This window comes from Taeniopygia guttata, chromosome 1A (assembly GCF_048771995.1).
Source record: "Taeniopygia guttata chromosome 1A, bTaeGut7.mat, whole genome shotgun sequence".
In the NCBI taxonomy this organism is placed as follows: Eukaryota; Metazoa; Chordata; class Aves; order Passeriformes; family Estrildidae; genus Taeniopygia; species Taeniopygia guttata.
In genome coordinates, this window is record NC_133025.1 from 58,799,111 (window position 1) to 58,825,415 (window position 26,305).

At 39.4% G+C, this 26,305-nt stretch overlaps 1 protein-coding gene across 44 annotated transcripts in view; it reads left to right on the forward strand.

Annotated features, from left to right (window-relative positions):
- The window catches only part of SOX5 (SRY-box transcription factor 5), a 612,816-nt gene that overhangs the window by 498,960 nt on the left and 87,551 nt on the right, over positions 1 to 26,305 (forward strand). For 40 of the 44 annotated variants that reach the window (XM_072923570.1, XM_072923583.1, XM_072923589.1 and 37 more), the window contains one exon: positions 16,781 to 16,904. In XM_072923570.1, coding sequence (XP_072779671.1) covers positions 16,781 to 16,904 — 124 coding nt within the window. Of the gene's footprint in view, positions 1 to 16,780; positions 16,905 to 26,305 lie in introns of those variants that run through there. The other 4 variants (XM_030263818.4, XM_012569220.5, XM_072923601.1 and 1 more) reach the window with 1 other exon arrangement.

Below are 26,305 nucleotides of genomic sequence, written 5' to 3' on the forward strand. Positions count from 1 at the left end.
TAGCTATACCGCCACAAAATATAGCTATACAAAATATGGCTATATTTTGGTTTGTAGCAACAAAATATTACCCCTTTGTCCAAGGAACTGAAGTGGCTCTTGGCTGAAGAACCTGTACTGGGAAGCTGTTGGAGTATTATAGGGCTATGACTGAGGATCCTGGTTCTCAGAACAATGGGAACAGGAACCTGGAGAGCCTCTGTGGGCAGTTAGACTGACCTTCAAGTTAGTTTTTCCAGATTAGGCATGGTATTTCAGTAATGGTAAATTATAGCAATCAAGAAAAGACATCCAGCAAAAATGCTGTGACAGAACTCTTAGGAACTTGTTTGTTTTAAAGCTGTTTCCTCAAAACTGAGAGCACTATATTTTGGGGTGTTTTTTTTTTTGTTTGTTTGGTATTGGGGTTTTTTTTTGTTGTTTATTTGTTTGTTGGGGGTTTTTGTTTTGTTTGGGGGTTTTTTTGGTTTTGTTTTTTTGTTGGTTTTTTTTTTTAAATAAAAACTTAGTTCCTCCTCAGATTTTTGGCACTCCTTAAAATCTGCTGGAGCCTGACAGACTGTTCTGGTGTTCTTAATGCACCTGAGAGTTACTTCCCAAACATGGCTTTCTTTATGCTAGATCTTGCCAAGATCTTTTGTATAAGCCTCATTTGAAGTTTCTAGGATGCAGTAACGTGGCATGAAGGAGCCCCTAGAAGAATTTTCAAAATACGATTAACACTTCATTCTAAATTCCGTATCACAAAAAGATCTTGGCCAAATTTCTTGTAATTCAGCTGCAAGTATGTTCTTTGACAGCTGTCCACCTGTAAAGACTTTGGCAGATAAATGGCCTCTCCAGAGATAGGAGGAACTAGTCTAGTCAAAAAGTATCTAATCTAGGCATTTATCTGTGCTTTGAACTGTGCCCTCTGAATTCCTGGGTTTACAACAAAAAGCCAGTCTTGCCTGTAGTTGTGGGCAGCCTGCCTGTGTTCTACATAAAGCCTGTGTGAGACCAGGAATTCTGCACTGGACTGATGCACTGGGGAGGGGTTATTGACTTGCTTAGGAGAGATGTGTTACTTGCCACTTGTGTGTTTTGCTTGGTATCTCCAACTAACAGCAATGAAACCTTCATGCTGCCTTATATTGTAGCATATTGAATGAAAGGAGCTTAATTTAAACATCTGTTTAAAAAGGTTTTAGGGTGGTTTAGGAGAGCTATTGGGGGTATATTTTTGACTCCTTCTACCATCAAACTTTTATGTGCCATAGTTAAATTAACTTACATGGCTTACATGGATCAGCTTTTCTGTAAAAAATGTTTTGATACGAGTGTAATGTGTGGAGCTGCCTCAAAGCTACATGCACATGCTGTGGGCATTTAGGAAGCTCTGAAAAGTCTATTTCTTTTAATAATCATAGAATCATGGAATAGTCTGTGTTGGAAGTGACCTTAAAGATTATCTGGTTCCAACTTTCTGCCATGACACTTTCCACTATCCCAGGATGCTCAGAGCCCCATCCAACCTGGCTTTGGACACTTCCAAGGATGGGGCAGCTGCAGCTTCTCTGGGCAGCCTGTGCCAGGGTCTGTCCAGCCTCACAGGGAAGAATCTCTTTCTAATATCCAACCTAAACCTCCTCTCTGTCAGTGTGAAGCCATTCCCCCTGTCCTGTCACTGCATGCTCTTGTAAATAGCCGTCTCCGTCTTTCTGGCAGGGTGCTTCATAGAAACACTTCCATTTTACCTCTTTTGGGCTGCAAAACAGAAAAGCTCCAGAGTCCCTCTGGCCTAGCAGTGGATGTGGGTATTACTACATGAGAGGTTGGGAAGGGAAAGGCATTGTGTCTTTCAGTGGGCTGTAGAGAAAATACACTTCGAGGAGATGTGGGTCTGCAGGATTCCATCCCCGCTTAGGAGAGCGCGTGCTGTGTGAGTAAAGCTGTCAGATGTACATGCTAAGTGCTGTTTGTGTTCTGAGCTGGATTTTCCCCTGGGTAGCACCATCTCTCCTCTGGTACATGCCTGCCTGCTTTGTATTTGTGAGTGGACTCCTGTGCACAGGGCATCTGTTTCGTGGGTACAGTGTGTATAAATATATGTGTAAATACCAGCACATGTGCACATACACACACATTTCCATTCTGAAATAAATACCAGAAAGGTGGTTTAGAGATAGCTCCTCTCATTCGCTTCTGTGATGTGTGAGACATGTGCACACACTTCTTCTGCAGAAACGTGTGTGTTTATATGTCTGTGTGGGCACAGATGATGCATATGTGGGTACAGAAACTGGTAAACATGCATCACACTGTAGTGCATTAGGTGCATTTGAGTCTGTAGGACTCACTGTGAAATTTTATTGGAATATGAGCATGGACTTCTTGTGAAGATCATTAACTTAGTTATGCCTGCATTTTTCTGACTATGTATTGAGCATATTGAAATGCCATGGAGGTTTAATCCAGTGGCTGAATCTGGGGCAAGTTAAATCCCTGGGAAAATCAAGGTACACAGCTAGACCAGCCTGTGGGTGTGCTCTGCTGGTCCTTCCCTAATGTTCAGTCGTTTCAGGACAGACATTGCCAGGTCATTCTCTTGACCAGATGCTGTTCTAAGACAGAGCCGAATCACTGCAGCTCTTGAAAAAAAGCTTCTAAGCTAAACTTCAGGCACTGCAGCACTTCTGGCTGTAAAATAAATATTGAAACCCTTTGATTAACTGAAGATGCTTCTTCATGGTTCCTTAATGGCATGGTGGGAGTTTGAAGCTTGTCACTAATATTGTCATTTGTGAAATGCCTTGCAAGTGCTGCTGGGCACAGAGGTGAGTAATCAGCGTGTTTTCAGCCGAGCCTGTGTGTCTGGACACATTGTTCAGTTTGTTGCATTCTGCCCTGCTGCCCTAGGGGACCCCTAGAAAGGCGTTTGCAGGCAGGACCTTGAAATAAGCACAAGCTCAGCGTAATTGTAGCCAAAGGATCCTGGGGAAGGAGTGTGTGTGCTCACAGACACAGCACCCAGCTGTTCCGAGGAGGATTACCAGGGCGTTAATGGGGAGCACAGATGGAACCAGTGCTATTGTCCAGAGTGTTGTGGGGCAGAGGCTAAAGTGTGAAGGATGATCAGCGGGAGAGCTGCTTGGAAAGGAAAAGCGAAAAAAAAAAACCAAAGTAAGAAAAAAGAGGGGGAAAACAAAATCCCCTTGTTCTCAAAAAAGCAAAGGGATTGATTCTGTCCAATGGGGAGGGTGAGGAGGAAATATATCCCAAAGCTTGCTTTCATGGTTAGCAGGTATTGTAAGGATGGCACAGGTCATGTGTTGTGTGCAGCTGTTTGGAGGTTCTTACAGAACTGTTAGGGACTTAGCAAGGCCCATTATTCAAGGCACCAAGGTAGTTTTACTGGATATGGACTACTGCAATTGTATAAGCTCTCCATTGTGTGAGTACTAATTTAGAGTGCTACCCTAAGCAAGCCGTACAATCCAGGCAGCCCGTGAATGAGTGAGTCATCCTGATGAAAAGGCTCAGAGCACACAGCTCTGACTTTTAGTCTTAAAGGGACCCAGTGTGTTCAGAATGGGTCATATTTTAATGAACAAACTCGCTGCTGGGAAAATATTTTAGGCTCAAACTGCTAAAATAATCCTTTTCTTTTTGGAGAAAGGTATTGAACCCAAAGACTTTGGATAGTTTTTCATTTCCCTTACCACACCTTAGACGTATCATTACTTACTGATTTTTTTAATGAGATACTGAAGGGTTACTAATGTGCTTGTATAAACATTGCAGGTTTCAAGGCCACTGGGTTAGCCAACAGTTTATGTCCTCAACCATTCCTTTAAGGTGCCAAGAAGATTTTTTTATTAAAAAGCATTTGGCTGCAGGAAGGAAGCTGGTATTTTGTGAATGATGTCCATGCACAGATACAAACGTGTTGTTGTATTGCATCACTGTATTTTTATTGCCTTTCCTGCAAAGGATATGTCAACAGTATTAGTGATGCCTCAGGTTTTAGCTTTTATATTTTTCAGATTCTATGCTGCTTTAGTGTGTGGATTTGGGCTTCTTATTATGGGATGGTGAACTCTCTTCACAGAGCAGGGAGACAAAACAATTCCTTCTCTAGCTGGGGACCAAGGACAAATGATCCAAATCTCAGGCCCAAGAGCACAAACAACATGGGCTGAAGAGATAAAAACAAGCAGGATGGGACTTCATGGGCTGAAGCTGGAATGGGACAATGAACTCCAATATGCAAATGGAGCAGAACTGATCAAAGTGAGAGACCCCATGAGTGCATTTTGTGCCCATTTTGGTTCATCTTGGGTGGATCCCTGGCTGGGCTCTTGTGCTGCCCAAGGTGGATCCATGGACGAGATCCTTTTAATAAATCTCTGCCAGAAGAGCAGCCTTCTCAAGGCATCATTAGGAACCCTAACATAGTTGCAACTCTTTTGGAAAGGTATTTTTCTGTAGAATTCTTACCTGCATGGCTTAGGATAACATCAAAAAGGAGAATCTACTCTGTGGTAGCAGTACTCAGATAGCCTTTGGGAACATCCAAATGGAGAGACCCAGAAGCACCTCTGGAGTTCCCATGCATGTCTTGTCCAGATACCCTTTAGACAGACCCTTTAAGAGTCTTGGATCTGAAGCTTTGAGGGATCTGATCATGCACAGCACCTGCTGGTATGATCTGAGAACTTTGTGTTTCTCCTCTTGTGTCTGCCCTGGATCTGCCCTGGGTTAAAACACCTCAGTGCTGAGCTCCTGCCCAAGGGTCACTGCAGTCCAGAAATGAGGCAGAGCAGCTTTGGCACCACCCCAAAGGTGCCTGGGGCACAGGGGGCGGGTTGTGAAGAGCAGGGCCTTCCTTTCCCACATACACCAGTTAATAAACGGGAATAGTATTTTTTTTCTTTTTTTTTTTTTTTTTTTTTTTAAATGAAGTGTCCTGGTGAAAGCTTAAGAAATTGAAAGAATTGGACTGGGACATCTGTGTCCTTATTGCAATTCCCACTGTTTCTCCCCCACCTCATGAGAGACAAGGCCTGTCTCCTCATCTGCTGAAACTGGGTTCTTTAAGCAAAACAAGATGTACTACTCATGTCATAAATGGAGGAAAAAAATAGCTGACTCCAATAATGATAATATCTCAGTGTCCTGCTGGTGAGGACATTTGAACTTGTGTTCTGCTCCTTAGATGCCTTATCCTTTAAAAAAATTACATTAAATTATTATATGTATATTAAACTAATTTTTTTCATTGTTTCTGCTGAGTGCCATCGGGATCAATTTGTATTGACTTCAGCACAGCAAGGACTCAACACAAAGTTCCTACAGGTCAAATTTTGCCTTTAAAAAAATTATGATTACTACAAAGTCCCTTTTCTGAGCTGAATACTTCTTAAAACTAAAGGCATTTAAAAAATAATTTACTACTTGATGTTTTCATCAAGTTTACCGCATTTTCCTTTCTGATCTAACTGTCAAATTAAGTTTATTGAGTTAGTTTTGTTTAATTAGTTTAATTTTACTCGTTCAGCAGCACTGCCAGAGTTGTACTTTTTAGATTCACAGCTCTGAATGAAAATATTCCCGGTTACTGGCAAGACAAAACAAAAAACAAGAATGGAAATGGAATTACTAAAATATTTATATTTGCTTGGGTAAAATGTTTCCAGAATTTAATTTTGGAGCAGAAAATTTGTAAGGATCCTGATAACTTGGCTTGCTAGCTTAAATCCATTCCTGCTGAGGTCTCAGAACTTCTGTTCACTTTATTGGAAGTCTGATCTACCACACAAAGCCTGGTAAGTGTTGGTCTTTCCATAGAAACAGTACTAGGAGTAAATCAACTGATCAGAAAATTCCTTTTATTGCTAAGGAGAAATGGATGGCTTAAGGGCAGAACTTAAACAAAGCATGAGTGCCCAAGGTTTATGCCTAGAAGAGATGGATAATATCAACTGTAGTAATTTCAGAGCTTTTTACAGTGCTCCCTTGCATCCTTCTCTCCCAGACACATCCCATCTACCTTTCCCTTCAGTGTGCAAATGCACAATTAAAAGCACTCAACAGGTAAGGATGAATGTGCCAATAGAGCGTGCTGCTAATAGTTTATTTTCATTAATGGGGAGTATGTGGAAGAGATGCTGGAAGTTATAATAGATAATAATCTTCTCACTGCCTTTATGGAAGACAATAGATTTTGTGAATATTCTGCTTCCTCTCCAGGCAGCAAGCTAGTATGGTTAACCAAAATTGTTGAGTAATTGTTCTGTGGTTGAGAACAAAATGCTGAATTAAACTGTTCCCAGCACAGTAATTGTGTGATTACAGCATTTATGTTGCTGGCCAAAAGAACAGTCATTAGGTTTGGAAGACTTACCAAAACCACAGTCAGGGGGAAAAAAATGCAAATAACATGTAAATTGTCCTCTAATACCTATAGTGGCTTAAAAATTGATCTAGGAGTATGGTATGTGTATATTTAAAGGCAGTCAAGACAGAAAAAAAAAAGAATTGTACATTCAAGAACTACTTCAGACTAGGAATACCCAAAGATTATTCTTTTTCATTATGCTGTGCTTTTCCCCCTCTGGTGAGATCCTGCTTTTTCATGCATTATGCATGTGTTGTGCTTGTGAATGCTGCTCTGTTTTACCCGTCTGCACACCTGTCAGGGATGATCTGAGTCTGGCAGATGGGGCTGCCACGCCCAGCCACACCTTGGGACATGCCCGTTCAAGCAGCAGCATCGAGGGGAGGCAGGCAGCAAGTGTTTATCTGATTGCTGTGATCCACCAGATAAATTAAAAACTGATTTATGATGATATGTGCCCTTGTGAGGTAGGCAGTTTTCTTCTCCATTGGATTGTCTAAATCTACCAGTGCCAAGAAAACAATTGCATATAGTCTTATTTTTTCTTTTTTTTCCCCTTTTTGTGGTTTTCCTCATATTTTTAATAATAAAAGGGGTAGAGGAAGACAAGGGAAAAGTGAAGGTGACAGCAAAAGAGAGAAAGATGCAATGTTTTGGCAATCAAAATATTTGTACCTGCAATTTAGTGGAGTAAAAAGCTGCAGAATTTGGCTAGCTGCTTACCTAGCTGTACACAGAAATCAGATGATGAGATGTCTAAATTTTATCACTCTATCTACAGTTAATTGTGCTTAAACTGTATTGCTGTCACTAGATTGTAGGCACAAAATTAGAGACTGTCTTCAGCCCTATTCAAAAAATGTTCCAGAACAAAATCCTTGTGAATAACATTTTTTTATGAGGATTTTGTTAACAAGGGTACAAAAAGCATCAGGACATGAATGGAAGAGTGGTGACGTATCTGCTGAAATAGTACTTGTTCTGCAATTTGAGTCTGTTTTGCTTTTGAAATCAAACTTTTGATGGCAAACCTGAACTCTGCCGAGGAGCAATTCCACTGGCAGAAGAGACAGTCAGAAACAAGTCTGAACAGCTGAGAGATTGAAAAGAGGTCTTTATTATGCATGTCCCTGGGCAGTAATTAGAGGCTGTCCAATACTAAAAGCTGTGTTTGCTGTAAGGATTTCTAATAACATGTGGTCAGAATTTTCCTGGCCATTTGTTCATCGTGCAGGGATTTTTAAGATCTTACAGAAAGCAGAGAAACTCAATATACAGCAGTAATAGTGATGATGATGATGATAGTAATGATAATATATTGTCTTCAGAAAAGAATGACACTGAGTTGTTGTAACTACTTGTGCTCTAAAACTGATGTCATTGGAGACCACACTTACCCTGAAACATGTATCTGATTTAATAATAATAAAATTGGGGGGAAAAGAGGGGTCATTCAAAGGGTTTAGTCAGTGGATTTTAGTCTTAAGTTTTTATGAGCAGACGCAATTCTGCAAGAGCTTACACTGATCAAACCATGAAGGATGTTTTTTTCCCCTGTAGTTCATTACTTTGTATGCAGTTTTATTAACTATGTCCCTATTTAAAGAAGGTAAGAGGAGGTAATGACTTTTAGTGCAGACACTTTTGTTTTAGTCCTTTAAGTCTATTTTTTTCTCTCTTTTTCTAATAGGATGGTTTTAAGTGGATGACTTTGATAAGACTTTCTTGTTTGTTTATAGCATTGCACTATTCAGCAGCTGAATGGTTTTTGAATTTCTGCCCACTACATGATAATAAATAACCCCTATTTCTTCCCCATCACCTACACACTGGAATTGCTTTTTTTTTTTTTTAATTAATAATATTCCATTTGTCAAAGAGATACTGAGTGAAAAATACATCTTGAAACCTTAGGGGTTTGTTTGAAAGAATACCCTTAGCATTGTGTCAGAAATGAGGTCATGGGACTGGCTATCATCTCTTAACTGCAGTGGTTTCCTAACTGGAACTGTTCTTCCCATTTCAGTTTAAGAATCTGGGGGTTTGGAACAATACTGAAAAATACTGGTGCAATTTATACATCAAAATAATTAGTTACTAGTGTTTGAATATATTATGGAAAAATCAATAAGGGGTAGGGAGAGGTTTAGCAGCTGGCCTTAAGACAGATGCCTCTGAATAACTTCAAATGACAAAAAATACCACTTTTTAAAGTGTAATTTTATCAGCTGTGCTCTTGCCACCCATTTCTTGATCTTTTCAGGAAAATGCAGTAAAGAAATCTTTTGTGAATCGGCTCACTTCCCAAAAGCTGCATTCCTTCAGTCTACACACAAGTAAGAACCATGGTTAGAATAAATTTAGAAAATATTTAGAAGCAATTTGGATACTATTTTAGAAAATTACTTAGATTTAATTACTTAAGCTGCATTCTCAACCTGAAAACCATTTTGGGCTGTTTTATAGCTGAGCATTTTATGGTCCTGTTTGCATCCTTTGCACAGAAACATTGTTGAACACAACAATACTTTGGTGTCAGGATGAGCCCAAAGGTGCCTTGGAAGCACTGAAGAGATGGCAAGGTGGGGCATTTCTCCCAGGTCACATAACTTACCTGTTGGCAAACAGCCTATGATGGTGTGCAACACTAGAGTTTATTTCCTGTTCATTTACTTATTAACTTCCTTATCCTCAACTGAATCTGTTGACTTCCAACATTCATGGAAGTTCTTGAAAAGTCATTTTTGGATTATTCCTCTTCCTCTTCTCCCCCTCTTTGAATTCCATGCCAGTTCTGAGCCTCCCCACCCATTCCTTCTGGTTTTGTACTCTAGCCATTGATTTATAATTTTAAGATTTGCAGAGTCAAGCTTGAAAAAACCCTGTGCTCCTACAGAAAAAGTCCTCTTGATTCCACACTCCTCTCTGGAGCACTCGGACATCCTCAAATAGAAACATCCCCTGATAGCAAAGCTGCCCTGTGTGCTCTTCCCTGCTTCCTCTGCAGTAGTGCCTCCTACCAGACCTGCTTTCCAGAGCTCCTCTGACAGCAAGATATGATGCTCTTGCACAAAAGCTTTGGATCTGGTAAAATTGACAGCACTGAGTTACCAAAGAAGTGACTCTGAAAGGAAAGAGAGCTGGGTTAGCACACACATGACAAAACTCAGCCACTTCAGCCCTTTTACCCAGTGTAGGAAATCACAAGGAAAATTACACAGATGACTTCTGAAAGGCTGCTGTCAACAATGACAAGGGAGGTATATTGCTTTGTATCCCTGATTCTTCCTGGCATGTACAAATAAGCCCATAGTTCATCATTATATTTTGAATAACTGAACCCATCTATCATACACCAGCTAACTGTAGAAAAGTGTCCATGTGCTGCTCAAGGAATTATCCTACATGCTGTCTTCTAAATCACATCAGGAAACCTCACGCCTGTTTTCTTTTCCCTGACAAATGTTTCACTGGATAGCTTTCTGCTGGAGCCATCAGCACTAGCCCAGAGCTCATTGGGGAGAGCATTAGCCAGGCATATGGAAACTGTGCTCTGTCATATGCTGCAAGGTAGCACCAGGCATTCATGGAAATTCAGAGATTTTCCACTTTGAAGGAAGTGACTTCGTGGATTAACTCTTGATCATGACAGTTGCACTTAGGAGCAGCTTGCTGCTATCCAGCAAAAACACAAATAAAGAACAATACAGCAGACAACCAGAAGTTTGTGGCAGATTTCCCTTACAGTCCTGGTTTATTCTTTTTGGAAGGGTTCTAACATTTAAACAAGGTGCTCAGGTGCTTTGAAGCGATGCCATGAGAAACTCAGTGTTTGTGTGAGTATTAGGTAAGGGGAAATAAGATGATTTGCCAAAACTGTTCCTCAAAAGCCCATTTGGTAACTTCAGCCTCTTCATGAAACAAATAGCTCAATCCACCAAACAATCTTTTTCTCTTACAAAAATGAAAGAGCAATTTATTTTTAATGTTGCTCTTGAGCTGGGATTAGAAAGGGTTATTTTTAGAGTGCACTTCAGTCTTCCAGTGTAGCTGTTACCTGAATTACAGTCACTTGCTCTGAAGGTCCTGATTTGGCCAGAGAACCCCACTCACTGGGGTGTTGTGTAGTCTGGAGCAGCCCTCCCTGTGTGAACTCTTAGGCTTTTGTCTTAAAACAGCTGCCTGTTGGAATGAATTCCAGTTTATGTACTTTTTATTTCAGCTAGTCTGTTTGTTTCAGTGTCTTTGTGGCAGAATTTCCCTTATATGTAACTTACATGCTAGGTTGCACAAGCATGAATACTTGTTAAACCTCAGCCCAGTGCAAAAAAAAGTCATCTTACTGCTTTTTTCTCCTCTCTATGTTTCTTCCATACTAAATCAAATATTTTAAAGAATGTTTTGAAGTTCTTTATTTTAGTTACAGATATGAACAAATGAACAACAAATGAACTGCCTTTTTCCTTTGGGGGTGTCCACGGGTTGTTCCTTAATGTGAAAGGTCCTTTTGGCTTCTGTCCTGCCAAGTGCTGCTGGAGGTTTGTCTGTCAATGTTATGTTTTGTTCTGTGGCATGAACTGGAGGAGGAAAGCCTTGGAAGGAAGCTATGAAAATGGAAACAGCTTCTGTCTGTATTACTTGGCAGTTTAAGGCACTTTGCTGCTCTTTATTTAAAAAGGCTGTGTGTGTTAATTTACATACTTTATGATGAGATTAATTTGAGATGGATGCTGGTAGTGACACCCAGGCTTTCTTTCAGGACTGAGCAAAGGTGGAAAGTTTACAGCCTCAGCCTTGCTTTTTTAAAATGAAAAATGCTTATGTATTTCCCTGAGATGAATTTCAGTTCTCCTGAAAGTTTGGTCCTTGTTTTTTTCCATGTGCCAAGTTGCATACCTATTAGGGATTGTCTCCGTATTCCATCAAACAAATACTTTTTTCCACACTATCACTCCAACTAAAGCTGTCCTGTGCTCCAGAGTTTTAATGGGGAGCCTGTGTTAGGTGTGGGTGATGGAGATGTCTCCCTAAATCCCCTCATTCATTCTCCTTAAAAGATCAGCACTCTGAGAGCATGTTTTCTGCCAGCAGTATCACTGCTTGCAAACAATTGTGGGAGCAGTGGGAGCTGTTGAGTGAACTCAGGTGGTTGGACAGGGCAAATTTTGCTAAGTTCTGGTATGAATGGTCTAAGCCTCATACACAGCAAAGGGAAGAATAATATTTAAGGTCCAAATCATCCAATGCAGAAGAGCTTACAGGTGGTGATTAGGAAGAAAAAATGCACCTCTACTTCATGCCAACTACCTTCTGCTTTGCATCCTGGACATTCAATAAGCACCCTATAAACAGGCACCTCAAACTCAGTGGGAAGAGGGATCATTCCATAACCTGGATAGGCAGGGCTTCCTGCCCTGTAGGCTCAGGACATGCTTATGTCAACTCAGAACACTGATACAGAGAAGAGAAAAACATTTTCTTTTCTTATTTTAAGCATCACTGAAAGGGAAAATAGCAGATTGTAGTTATATGGGGACATATATTTTTATTTCCCTTAACATAGACATGGGGAGGGGGGTGAGGTAGAGAGAAAGAGGGCCAACACATGTGCTAATTAAAGAATCCAATCTTTCAGCAGAGTGTGTGTCACTGAGAGCCAAGTGTTTCTGGAGGAAAGGGGACAAATGCAATTAAACGTCATTTTTGAAGAACATAATTGTGTTGCTGCATGTGAAATGTGCATTGCATTCTTCCCTAAACAGTAGAAGAGATGCTTAACTTACAAACAAGTCACAAGCAAGAAGATATTCGTACAGCAGTTTGAAGTTAATTAAATCATTCATGTGCATCCAATGTTGTAGGAATGAAAAATCTGAACTTATTTGAGGCAGCTGAGAATAACTCAAATGAAAATAAAAATTAGCCACACTTCTACATGAAGAAATCACGTAAGAGTCCATTTCAACAAAGATGCTCATGCAGCTCCTGAAGGGCATCTTCTTCTTCTGAACAGTTCAGGAGTAAAGTACTGTGCAGAGTTTGGTCAGGGTGTAGAGAAGAGAGTGTTGCTTTTAGCAGCTACTCTTACCCACACTGAGTAATTTGTTATCCATCACCAAAAGGAACAGAATTGCTTCTGAAGAGCTGGAGGTGGGTGCTTTAACAGTATTTGCCCCTCAATGGAAAATGTTTTTTATATATATATATATATATATATATATATATATATATATATATATATATACACACACACAGATGATGGGAAATGCATTGAGATATTTACCTTGGAGAGAGGAAAACTTATATAAAAGTTGATGCTAATAAATATGTAATGAACAGCTGTGGAAATGAAATTGGGGGAAGTGTATGAAGAGAAAATAGAACTAATAGCAGCTGCTATTTTAGGGGCTTAGGTTTGCTGAAAGTATGGATTTATGTTACTTGAGAAATGCTGTGAGCCTTCTAGATTAAGCAAGAGTCATGTGCGAAGGGAAACTCTGAACTTTAAAATTTCTGTCTGGATGCAGGGGCATAAAGGACAAAAATAAATACATGCTCCCCTAATTCTGGCATTCTCTAAGCCACGAATGTCTAACTTTGCAATCTTAATGTTGCTTTAAACTATTTTCCCTGTATAGCTATTTACATTGTGACCCAAAGCACACATTACGTTTTACAGAAAATAGAACTGTAGTTGTCAAGTGTTTGCAATCTAAATTTGTGGAAGTCACAGCAGGAGCTAGTAACAAACACTGGGGGTAACTGTTAAAAACATACTGCTTGGTGCTTAGGTAGCTGTGGTAACCATAATATGTTCCTAAAAGTAGATAGGAGAGCAGAATTTAGGTGGAAATACTACAGTTATAATGAAGCTGAGAATCCTGGAAATATTAACTCTGACTGTGTTGAATGCAATGTCTTTATGCGGTTTGATTTGTTATGGTCAGTTGTAAAGGACACACACAGATTTATGAAGATGCTGGCCCAGGCTTGAACTGCTTGAATTGGTTCCAAGTTTGCCAACAAATTCCCTTTGATATGGTAAACCACTTAGGGCCAGATTTTTCAAAATAAAGATACATTGAGGCACTTTTCAAAATCAAAAAGCTCTACAGGCAGCTGTGGGTGTCCCAGTTTCCCACTTAGACAGTAGATTTACTATGAGTTGCTCATCGTGTGCTCATACTGGTTTTTGCATTGGTAAGTTCTTTAGGGGTGGTCTCTATTTTGGATTTTCAGTGGCAGCTAGGAAGGTTTCCTGGTGTGGTGGTTTGACACTGGCCAAGCACCAGGCCACATTTCCCACTCACTCGCCCTCCCCTGCCACAGCTGGGCAGAGGAGAGGAAAAAATTAATGAAGGGTCACAGTGTGATCAGTTGACAGTGGCAACAGTATGAAAAACCAGGACTTGGAAGATTGTGTCTGTATCCTCCAGACTCACATCATAAAGTAGATAAGAAGTTACAAGGTGAAATTGTAGCTCTTTAAACCCATTGGGAAGTTTGTGAGGATTTATAATACAGTTTTCTCCTTTAGGATATTACAACTGAGAAGAGGTCATCATGTAGAAAGGCTGGCCAGTGGAGAATCTTGACAGCTGTGTGAATTACTAGATTGTTGAAGAGGTGTTTCTTTTTATGGACATATGTCCATTAGCAGAACAAATTGAAGGGCCTGGAAAATAGCCCTGATTTGCAGTCCATTATATTCAAATTATAAATGCAGTATGAAGAAGTTACAATCCAGAAAATATTGGAAGGTGTGCAAGCTATATAATAAAAACATATGAGAGATTTAACTAATGTAGTAATACCTTGAAAAGGAAAAAAACAAAAAAAGGAAACACCTTAGATGTAAAACTCAGGAGGAGAGGCTGTATTCAATGCCACTTGAGGCAGTTGTATCCTAGCAATTCTAGTTAATAATGATAATAAACATAATGAGTTAAAATGTAGTAGTTAAATGAGCCATAAAAATGAAGAGTCCATAATTTGTATGACATTGTGTCAGGTAATCGGATTAAAATAAACTAATGTTTGCATTTATTTGTGTTTAGGAGAAAATGAAGTGTAGCTGAGTGCTGTTACATACATTCCATCCTGGAATGAAAATCACATTGTTTTGACTGTGTTATTTCTATATCCATGCAAACCATCCTCATCACTCCATAGTTTTTACCTCCCTAATGCAAATAGGGTTGTGTCATTTGAAATTAGGGGCTATAAGGCCCCTTGGAGAGTTAAAGAGGAGCAGCAATTTGAAAAAAAAAAAAATTAAATGCAGCAATCAGATTTAGGAAGAAAGGGCATTTTCCTGGTAAATGTTTTCCTAAATGGGAATTTTTCAGTGTGGTGTTTTGCTCATGTGTTTGGCAGTCACTTGGAATCAAGTGCAGACTTGAGCTACACTGTGGGCTTGGCAATGACAATTTATGTGTGTGTGGTGCTTTAGTTATATTAGCCCTGGAGGCAGAGTTAACACTTGCAGTGGGACAAGAGTATTTGCAGTCATCAGAGAACTGTGCAGTCAGCTTCAATAGCATCACTCCATTTTTTTCACTTTTTTTAAACATTTTTTTTGGCAGCAAAGCACTTAGTAGAACCATCTGTCTTTCTATTAGTGTTTTTGAGTCCTGTTTTGAAGCTTCTTCGCTTGGCAAAGTCACTTTCATCCTTGGAAACCATTTAAAAAAAAAGTTCTGTGGCTTTTTGCCGAAGAAGAGTACTATGCAAAAATTCCTCATGGCTGTTCATTTTTGTTCTAAAAGAATATAGTTACTTTGTCTTAAAAAAAAAAAAAAAAGTAAACCACAAAACCTCAAACAAAATGAATGGAAAATAAGCATGTGAATAAAAGGCAGGTATTGGACAGCTCTAGGATAACTGTGTGCAGATAAAGAACAAATCACATTTTATATGTTTTTTTCTCCCATAATTCAGTTGAAAATATGTATGCCTTCTAATCAGCAGGATCAGAATAGAAAGACAAATATTGAAGTAAAAAAAAATGGATCAAGCTGGTTCAGTGAGTGGAGCTACATCTACTCTGTCTTTCAGCCCCAGTCTTAATCTCCCACTGCAAGAATTTCTGTCAACAGTGCTCTTGAACTCTATCCCTGAAAATTGTTTCAGACTATACAGACACAGTCAGCACACACATTGATGTTGCCAGCTCCAGGCATAAATTGAAAGGGATGGTAATCCCAAATTTTGTATCACTGTTTTGCCTGGTAACGGTGTTGGGTGAACCAAGACGTGGCCTGGATTTTAAGGAGATTAAATGAAAATAGAATTAAGTGCAAATGGTGTATTCTGAACAGTGGCAGCCAAGGGCTGGTGCAGGTTCTCTTTTGCCAGTTCTGCTGTCAGGCAGCAATGTAGGGAGTAGCACCTTCTTGCATCCCTCAGCATAGAAGATTGTCTGTTGATACTCTGATTTTCTGAATAACTTAAGGCCACTAAATAAATTGTAGTTTTCAAAGATATATCCATCTCCGATGTCTCAGCTTTACAGCGCCACTAAAATCTAGATGAGCTCTCTTAAAAACTGAGCCAGTCCTTCTTCACTGAACGATCTGGTCAGTACAGTGGGGGTTTTAAATTGAAACTAGTCATTCAGCATTTTAATCCAGCAAACTTTGCGTTTCTCATCTGTGTGAAATACAGAGACAGCTTCCATTTCTATCAATTATAAAAGCTATTAACGTAACTGGGTAAAAGCAAAAGCTGTAGACGTTGTGCCATGGCCCACTTCCAGCTTTGATGACTAATTCCTGCATGGCTTTAGTCCCCTGCAGTATCCACTTACAATATAATATTTTCCACTTCCTGACTTGCATGGTTGTGTAGAGTTGCTGTGAACAGTTGAATGCCTAGCACTTCAGACATAGCTGTTTTATTTGTGAATAAGGGTCTCAGCCTTTTTTCTGGCCATCCTAGAGACTTTATCTTTCCATACGTACAAATAAGTGCAAGTGTATGAGCAGAAAAATAGTATTAGCTGTGCAGTGTGCTACTTATGCACTTATTTTTCCTTTCTGAGGGTCGTCTCTTTGTGTTTGGGCTTAGTCAGGGTGAAAGCTACTGTCTGAAACAGATACTGCCACAAAGTTCAATAAAAGAGAAGAAAGTACCCCCCTACAGCCAGAGAGATAAGACAGTGGGGGGAATAATTAAGTGAGATATAGATGTGCTTTAGTGAAATATTTCAGTTTATTTTGGATTCATGTAATTCATATGAAGTGTTTGCTAATGAAGTTCAACAGTTGATGCAGCTGGAACACCCCAAAATGAAGAGGTGTATTCAGACCAGACCTCTCCAATGAGAAGTGAAAGAAAGCATATTGCCAGACATTGTCGCCCCCAAAAAATTCTGTGTTTGATTTTCCCTCTCCTGTTCAGCAGGTCCAGGGTCAGCTGCCTCCATTAATGATTCCCGTATTCCCTCCAGACCAGCGAACCCTAGCAGCAGCTGCACAGCAAGGATTCCTCCTTCCTCCTGGCTTCAGCTACAAGGCGGGATGCAGTAAGTCCTGGAGATTTTTTTAGCTCGAAGTGGGTATTCTAGGGCACAGTTTCATGCCAGTCTGTATAAAAGTAACACCTTATTGATGGACAAAGCCATTAACTTGCAGAGATGAGTGTGAAACAGGGGATTAGTTGTTACAGTATGAGAAAAGCTTGTCAGAGATGAAGCATGTGTTTCTACATAACAGCCAAACATCTGACACAAGAGGTGGATTTGTGCACCTTCTCTGGCAGGTCTTTCTGACAAGTGAACGTGCTCATGACCACAAACTTGCATCTGAAGAGAAGCTATTTGAAACTTCCCAATAAATTTCAACATGTTGTAAGAAAACATGTTTTTTCCTGAAGCAGACTGCTTGCTGTTTGTGAACTGAGGGCCTATTCTAGTCTCTTTCTTCACACAGAGCTCACATTAGTCTCAACAGAGGTTCTGCACAGAGCTCAAAGATAGCATATGCCTTTCAGTTTGATGGGCTAACACAAACTCTGAGGATATTTGTGAGAGCCTAACACTTAAAAATATAGCATCTACTTTTTTAATCTTTGAAAGATTTGTATTGTTCTCTACATTCTGCAGATTTTTTCTGTATTTTATTTATGCCTTCTATAGGATTTCATCTTCCTGTCAACATGATGAGAATAAGTACAAGTTAAGAAATAATGAAGGAACTTTATTTCTGTGAATAATCTTAGCTAGAGCCTGAACTTCATAGACTTGTGTTCCTGCACTTGTAGAATGCTTTTGCCATCAGTTTTCTACTGAGTTAGCCAGGACTTGCTTGTTCTACCCTTCTCTGTCTCTAGTAAGGGTGTTTGTTATGTCCATGTCACTGTATCCATCTGTATCCTTGACTAACTTATTAATTCATCAGTTCATCTGAGTTACTGAGCACTTGCCACTGCTGCATTTTTGTAAACTTAGAACATAAAACGATTTCTTTAGTTAAACTGGCTTAGCCCACAATTTCAGATTTCTTTCAGCTTCTGAACATCACAGACACAGTACTTGAGCACTAAGTTTCTTTGGCCACTAACACCTTTTCCTGGTATTTTACAGACTGGGACCACTATTGCAAATACTGTTCCAAACACTTCACATTCCTCAGCAGCTGCAGTGCCAGGACATAGTCTTGTTCAATTCTTCCAGTGATTTCACACACTGAGTCTCTCTCAGCTGGGAGAAGTAGTGATTCACATTACAAAACGTGTAGCTGTGAGCCACACTGAGTACAAATGCCATCATAACTGTGGGTCTGGAAAAGGTCAGCAGAGCACACCATTAGACATATCTGGCAGATTATATTATTGTAGTGAAGGCCAGTTTCGGTAGAAGGAGTTGAGGTGTTTTTTTCCCTTCTTTGTACTGTGTGCACATTAACTCCACAATAGTTCTGTAGTTCCTCACATCTATTAAATAGATATGACATTATGTGTTTGTGTAACCCTGAAAATTGAAAGGCAAAAAGAGTAAAGTTTCTGCTGCTTCTGGCAGTAAGGCTTGGAATTAACAGTGTGCCGAGACGTAGGACTGAGCAGGAGCCAGTGGAAAAAGACAGCTCTGTGTTTGGTGGTTGCCTGGCAGGTTTGGCTGAGTTTGGCTGAAAAGCTGAGGAGAAATGATCAGTGGTCCAAAGGGTTTCTTCCTTTCATTCACCATCTAGAGTAAACAAAAACTCACATACACATTTAGCTACACCTGGAAAACTTCACCTAGCTGCCTTCTAACCACAATCTGTTCACGTCAAGTCATGTTTGTGACAGACCACTAAAACATATTTCTCCTTTTTTTTTGCTTGCCCTACTGTGTATCAGTCCACTTGGCAAAGTCTATAACCCAGAGAACTTTGGATAAAATTTTGTTAAGCACCTGTGTGATTAAGAGACTAAACCTTCCTCTTAAGAGTGACAAAGACACTAGGATCTAAGTCTTGGGGGCATTTACCAAATTCCTGTACTGCAAACTTCAGTGCAGTCATCTGTGTTGGCTTGAACTGAGCTGAAGTGGGTTTTAGTACAGCATTGTACTGCAGCAGAGAATGTACAGCAAATTATTTGCTCAGCTGCTGGATGTGTTAAATGCCTGATTTTCACTGAGTTTGCTTTTGGGAGCAAAGCCTTGCTAGGAACTTCTGAAGATCCCACCAGTATCATCTGTACATGATTGACATTCTATGTTTTAAAATTAGTTTATGTGCCTGATAAAAATGGAATCTCACTTCTACATCTTCCCAGTCTTTTTGGAAAACCTGCCCTTCTTTCTGGACTGATTACATGTTTCAGAATTGTTTTCTGTGTCAGATTGGTGGAAAATCTCTAGTGATTATTCTGCTATTTATTAGTATTAACAACCTGCAGATAGCAATGATAAAAAACTCCATGTGACTACTCAGTTTCATTCACAAAGAACAAAAAACTATGAAAGTTTTCGTATACTGTTCCTCAAAAAAGAATGAGATTTGAAAATTTGGGGGAGAAGGAAGAGAGAATTATTGCAACAACCAATATTTTCATAACTAACTAGTGATGCAGAGCTCCTTGACTTTGAGTATCTGTTGGAGACACATTCAAAGGGACATTTCTGCTGCTCTGCACCTTGCCCTGTGAGTAGTCAGGTCTCCAGAAGGAGACATATGGGCCAAGCTTCCTGGTTAAGCATTCTAAAACTTGCTCCTGTCCAGGCTGGGTCAGCAAGGACTCTCTGTTAAAGTTGCTTAAACTGAGATGGTTCTTTTTCATGAAAACATGTTGGGAAGGGATTAAAGAAGCAGCCTGGTCACAGTGGTAACCTTTGCAGTAGGCTGTGGTTGGAGCTGTTGGCCTCTTCAGCCATCCCAGCTAGAATGTGTGATCAAGGCTTAGGGTGTGGAAAAGAGGAGAAGAAATAATGAATCGCTGTACTGCTGATTTATTTTCATTCAGCTTAGATAACAAAGCCTAATTTAACTTATTCAGTGCTTTCTGATCTACCTGTACCTCCCAAGAGAGGGTGAAATGTGAGTCCCCCAATGGTTTCAGAGTGTGTAAGTAGGATGGTTCCTGAGGCAGTACTTACCAAAGGACTCATGACTCACCAGACAGAGGCTGGAAAAGAAGAGCACTGCTTTCTCTACACTTGCTTTGTTTTCTGAGCATTTAGACTGAAGAGAACACAAAAATAATTGTAACAGTTAATAGCAGTGATCCATTTAGACTCCTTCCATGGCAGATACCTAAGGAAGAACAGGGCAGAATTGTACTGCTACTTCATCCCCCATCCTTTGCCAGGTTGCAGTGACTGAGGACTTAGGGACCTTCTAACCCAGTGGTGACATCACTGTCTTACGGAAAACAAAGAGGTTCTCTCTGCTTGGTTCCAGCCTGATGGAAAACATTCTAGAGATATGAAATGCTAAAAAAAATCCAGCACTATCAGTCTCTATGATGTGCAGAGCAAATGATTAAGTTATGCTTTTCCAAATATTTTTCAAAATTGGGTAAATAAAGGGAGGAGAGGGGTAAATATTTTCTCCATGGTTACATGGCAGGTCATGGTCTTTGGCTTCCAATTTGATGTACTACATTTCCTTTTCTTTCTTTTTCTCCATAGCAGATCATGCTTAGGAGTGGCTGGGGTTTTCATTTTGTTTTGTTTTTTTAAACAGATGGTTTGCATTACATAAGGGACAATTTACACAAGTTGACACTTCCCCTTTTTTCTCTATGGCATATTGTGTGGTGGTAAAGCTGGCAGAGATGAAGGGAGGAACTTCTATTAGAATTAAATTTTTATTTGAGAAAAAGATTCATAATCTGTGGTTCCAGTTAGTTTTTAACCTCCATACCTAGATATAATTGCATGTATAAAATATTTAATATTATTATTATTATTATTTACAACCAAAGTACTTTTTGTTGGCAGTATGTGATAGGCTATATATATAGCCAATTAGCAAGGTAAATACTGATTACGTACTCATTTGCCCTGTACTTGGTTATTCATGCAATGTGCGCTAGTTGAAATTTAAATGTTTTGATTTTTCATGCAAACCTCTTTATATGTATTTTATTATACACATAGTACTTTATATAGATATATAATGCAAATCTTTTTATAAAGGGCAGATGTTTCAAGGTTAGTTGTTAACTAAGTTAGTGACAGGCAGCATGAGCCAATTTGAGGAGTTGACCCCAGTAGCCCAACTATTCAAACTGGTTTTAGCAGCAGGAGAGCACCTTCCATTTCAGCGGATGCTGAAATCAAACAGAGTCTGATTGCTGCATTTCCCAGAGCTTCTCTCCTATTTGGGCTCCACAGATTGGCTCAGGTCATTTACCCCTTCTTTGCTTCTCATTCCATAACCTTATCACTTGTTACTGCTGCTAGTTCAGCCCTACTTGTGGTACTTACCAGATAATAGACACAACTCTCAGGATTTTAGCAATGGCACGGGAAATGTCAGCTCTGCTGAGGTCTGAGGAGCTGTTGCTGTTGACTTCACTGAAGTCAGATTTCACACCAGATGATGCAGATCTGCTAGGGCCACTCTTAGAAATAATTAGAATTTATTTAGAGCTAATTAATATTTGAGAAGTGCTTTGAAAGCATAAAAATGATGTAAGTGATAGAAGAGAAGAAGTTTTGTATTTTGCCCTTTAAAAACTGCATAGTTCTGCCTCTGAGCAAGCTGCTCATCAGTCTTAGGTAGTATGATCCTTTTATTCATGCACATATGTATGGATTTGTATGTGGAATATTAAGGCATGGCTGTATCTCCTGTGCAAGAGATACTAAAGGGAATGAAATAAACATCTGGGGAAGAATAAATGAATCCTTCTGGGGGCTGAGATACAAAAAAGGCAGAAGGAGTTTGGATGAGAACAGTGTTCTCTGGGTCTTCATCAACAAATCTAAGGATCAGCATGGGCAGAATGTTTCCATGCTTCTATATTTGCAGCACTGTTTGCCAGTAGTGTCCAAGTCAGCTGCACAGAGGAGCCCAAATTTTGATGGATCTTCCCTAATTAGTGATTCTAAGTAAGATTAATTTAGGAAACTGCACTCCAACACTTCTAAAAACATTTGATCATCGTGTTAAAAGGGAAGGAAATGTTGACTTTTACCTAAAGCAGTGGGGTGTGTCCTATCAGTCCTATCAGGCTTTTCAGAATGATTGAAGCTGTTGAATTCCACATAGTTTCTTCTGTAGAAGATGAAGAACAGCTCACCTTGTTTTCTAAACTAAGGTGTGCAAGAAATTGAATTATTTGGAGATTTTTAGGATTTGTTTTCTTTTCTCGGGAAGCAGTAGTTGCCAAGTCTGTATTTCCAGAAATGGGATTTACCTCAAGTACATTTTCCAGGTTATTCGCAAATTCTGACACTAGATAGCCTTTTATTTGCTGATACCTGTGGTTTTTTATGGCAATATGACAAATTTGGGAAACAATAATTATTTTTCTTTGCCTATTTGTCCTGTGCCCTGTGGATAATTTGTTGTAAAAAATCATATTGTGTTTGCAGTCACATGTCATCAGCACAAGGTTTTTTGAAAGGACTTTAATCGCTATTTCAACCATATCCAATTGGGGGGGAAATCTGAATATACAATAGGTTCATTTTATATGTCTTACATATCAGCTTGTTGCTGCTGGAAGTGTTCTAAATAATTCACAGAAATTTATTGATGAAATATCTGATTACCTCTTAAAATTGGCAGAATATGAGAGATTAACAAGTCAAGCCTAATAAAATTGAAATATGCTGAATTTACCGTTCATCTGTGTTCTGAACAATAATTCTGATGTCTGTTTAAAACGAAGCTCTTAGTTAATTGGTTCCTCACATAATACAATAAAATTAATATTTAGGAGTTCAATACTATAAACTTCCTCAGGGAAAATTGCTGATGTGTCTCTGTTTTTTGGTCAGTCACATGTTTCATGTTTAATGGAGTATCATATGGATTGTCTTATATTTTACTTGTGCTCCGTGTCCATGTTTCTGTCTTCTAAATAGACTTAGGTGCTAATTTCTGATTTAACTGTGTCAGCTGACATGCAGGTCACTGGCAATCACCAGATCACATAGAAAAAATATTGGCATTGCTGTTTTTTTTTATCAGGATGACAAAAATAGAAGCCATGTGCTGTGAAGACCACATACTGTAGCTTTTGATAAAGATGCTAGTCATCTTTCAGGGCTACTGTTCATGCCTTGGAAAAAAATGAGCACATGACTAAACCCTCATGTTGCCCCCAGGATGAGGAAGAGTAGTGGCATTGGGGATAGACACAGCAAGAAGGATGATTTTTTGGTAACAGCTTTGCCTCTCAGCATCCAGGAGAACATGATGGTTCAGTGAGGTTGCAAATGTAGTGGAAGGAGACAAGGCTGCAGAATAGAACAAGACAACTAAAGGCTGTTTCTAAATGAAAGAGTTCCATAGCCCCCAGTCTCTGTGTGGCTTCTCCTAATAATTCCAATAAAAACCAAGCAGATAAGAAAAACAGTAAAAACAGGCTGGTAGTTTCAGCTCAGTTTCTAGTCCATGAAAGATGTCTGGTGCTACTTCAGTATTATCCGTAGCTGGGCAACAGAATAAAGTCCTGGTTTTTTAAATTCATGAGCATGTACAGACCTTCGTGGAGATACTTTGGATTTCCTTGGAAGCTGGAGGTTTTGAATAAGTGTAATTTATTCTACAGGTATAGAAAAAAGTATTAGAGAATGTGTATTTTGAAATCATAGGACTATTCTGCTTGGCGGGGATCTCTGAAGGCTTGCAGTCCAAACTCTTGCTTCAGGCAGGGTCATCAAGGAGATAGGATCAGATTGCTCAGGGCTTTATTTAGCTGGGGCTTGCAAAGCTCCAAGGACAGACAGTGCAGCTGTTTGGACAGCTCTCAACATCTGGCTTTCCTTGTGGGGGAGATCTGATCCTCTCTTGGTACACCTTATGTCCATTGGCTCTTGTCCTCCAAGCAGAGCCCACCAGAAGGGGCCAGGCCCCTTCTGTTGATCACCTTGTGGGGCGGGAATGCTGCTCTTAGATCCCTCCAAGCCTGTCCCTTCTGTAGGCTGACTTGTTTCTCTAAAACACAAAACAGACTAACCTCTCAGCCCACAATGTCCAGAGCTATCCTCAGAGAAAATCAAGGAACCAGCTTGGATTTCTTTTTGGAAGCCATTGGTGGTGTCTTCTTCATACTCTTCTTATTAATTGAAATTCATAATCTCTAGGGGCAGAAGTCAGGGAACACTGCTCATGTCTTTCGCAGCTTCCCATTACTTTTACTGCATGTCCACCATCACACCAAGAGAATGAAAGGAAAATGAGGTTGAGAATAAATGAGTGGGGAGAAGAGATGCAGTGTCTTGCCTGTCAGTTTGCCATCAGCTGTGATTATTCATTGTAAATACAATCAAGTGATAGATTGAGTGAAAAATTATTGTGGCTTTTTCTAGAACTTGTCAAAAATGGGGGGAAGAGAACACAGAATTCCTTCTCATTCAACAGAATGTACTATAAGAAAATGGTTATTTTGGTATTTTTCATTATAATGAATTTAGTTGAGCATACTAGTCTTGGAAATTATAATTTAAGAGTTAGGTTTTGTTTCATGCTCTTCATATTCTTTACATTGTTTTCTTTTCTCTTCTTCCATGATCTCTGGCTTTTTTTTTCATTTGCTATCCCTGAAAGATAGGTAGGAGTAAAACAATGAGTTTTTTAAAAATCATGGGAAATAAATGCCCTACTTCTCCTCTTCTGGTATCCTTTTTTTAAGAGAAGAAAATTTCAGGGGAAAAAAAAATCAGTGTTCTATTGTTTCATATAATCAGGTTCAACTTTAAAATCCTGTCAAAACATTATAATTTAACATTAGCATGTAACTTGATTTATATAGCAAGTAAGACAATTGTGCCTGCTCTGAAGAGCTTGCAGCCTGTCAGGAGACAAGACAAGGCACTAGGGGGGATTACACCATGAAGGAAAATAAATGGGATGAGTGACAGAAAAAGGAAAAAAAACATCTTAAGGGTTTTGGTGAATGGTGCAACAGACATAATGTTAGCTCTTATGCTTTATTTTCACTTTTAAGGAAAAAAAAGTCCTAATGTTTTTTAACGTAAAAAAAAACTCCTTTGATAAAGTTTTGTAAAACATGTAAGTTGTTAAAGAGCCATTGTTGTATTTCCACAAGTACAGAATCATTTCGCACCCATGAGCTGGTAGCCAGTCAGCTGAAAATCAAGTTCCTAAACACAGGGCTGTTATTTTGTGTGTTGGGACAGGATGCCCACTTGGCTCTGTACCACAGCTTAATTTCTGCAGAAAAGTGTTTTCAGTGGAGGATCATAGGAGAGTTCATAGAAAGAGTGGTTTGAAAGTGAATGTACTTCATGAAAAATCCTCTTGTAAGTAAGACCTTGGAAGATTATTTTGGGCAAGGATGAAGGTGTGATTTGAAATTGAAAGAAGTTGCAATGCATAAATTATCATGAAAGGGGTTCTGGGTATGTTTGTGGAAGATGGACCAGAAGAAGGATAGAGAAATAAAGTACTGGCACAGAACTGAGGACTCAGCCTTGTGCTCTGCCCTGATCCATGGCCACTGCCCACAGCGGGCACCAATAATAGTCCTCTATATTCTAATATTCCCCCTCAGCTCCCCTGGGCTGACATTTCCCCTCCCCTTCTTTAGCTGCTGCATCACCAGTGCATAAATCCTGTGTTCTCTTTATGTAGCCAGCCTTGAATAATTCTTTTTCAGAGTGATGTCACCAGCTAGCTGGGAAATAATTATGTATTAGGCAATAATGCATCAGCTAATGAAATTATTTTACCTTGTTGTCACCATAAAAATCTCAGCCTTTGATCTGCTCCAGATTTTACCATGTGGCCTACTAAAGAAAAACAACTATAAAACTCTCTGATGCTTTGTTTGTACCAAAAGTCCACACATAACAAGAGAGGTAGTTTGGAACATTAAATGGTTGCGCAAAATGTTTCTTTTGGTAGCTGAAAGATGCTCCTGCCTGCATGCATTTGATTAGTAATGAATTCTGTAAACGGAAATGTAATATGGTTGTTTGAGATTTTATTGGTGTTTTCAGTGGTACAGACTTGTGAGTGGCTTGGGAAATATCTATTTCTGAGAACTGTATGTCTTGTCTCACATTCCTGAAATGTTCCTAGAGCTTGGGAAAAAATGTAGCTACTTCTTACATCTAACAAAAGGTATTTACTGAAGATGTAGTAGTTAAGACATGCATTTCCCAGATTTCAGAATTAGCTGAAACTGTTTCGTCAATACATTCACTCTGATACGGGAATAAATTCAAGGATAAAAGATGTAAAGATGTATCATGTTCTAGAGTAACAACAAAAAATGTGTATTTATCAGATAAGACCTGTG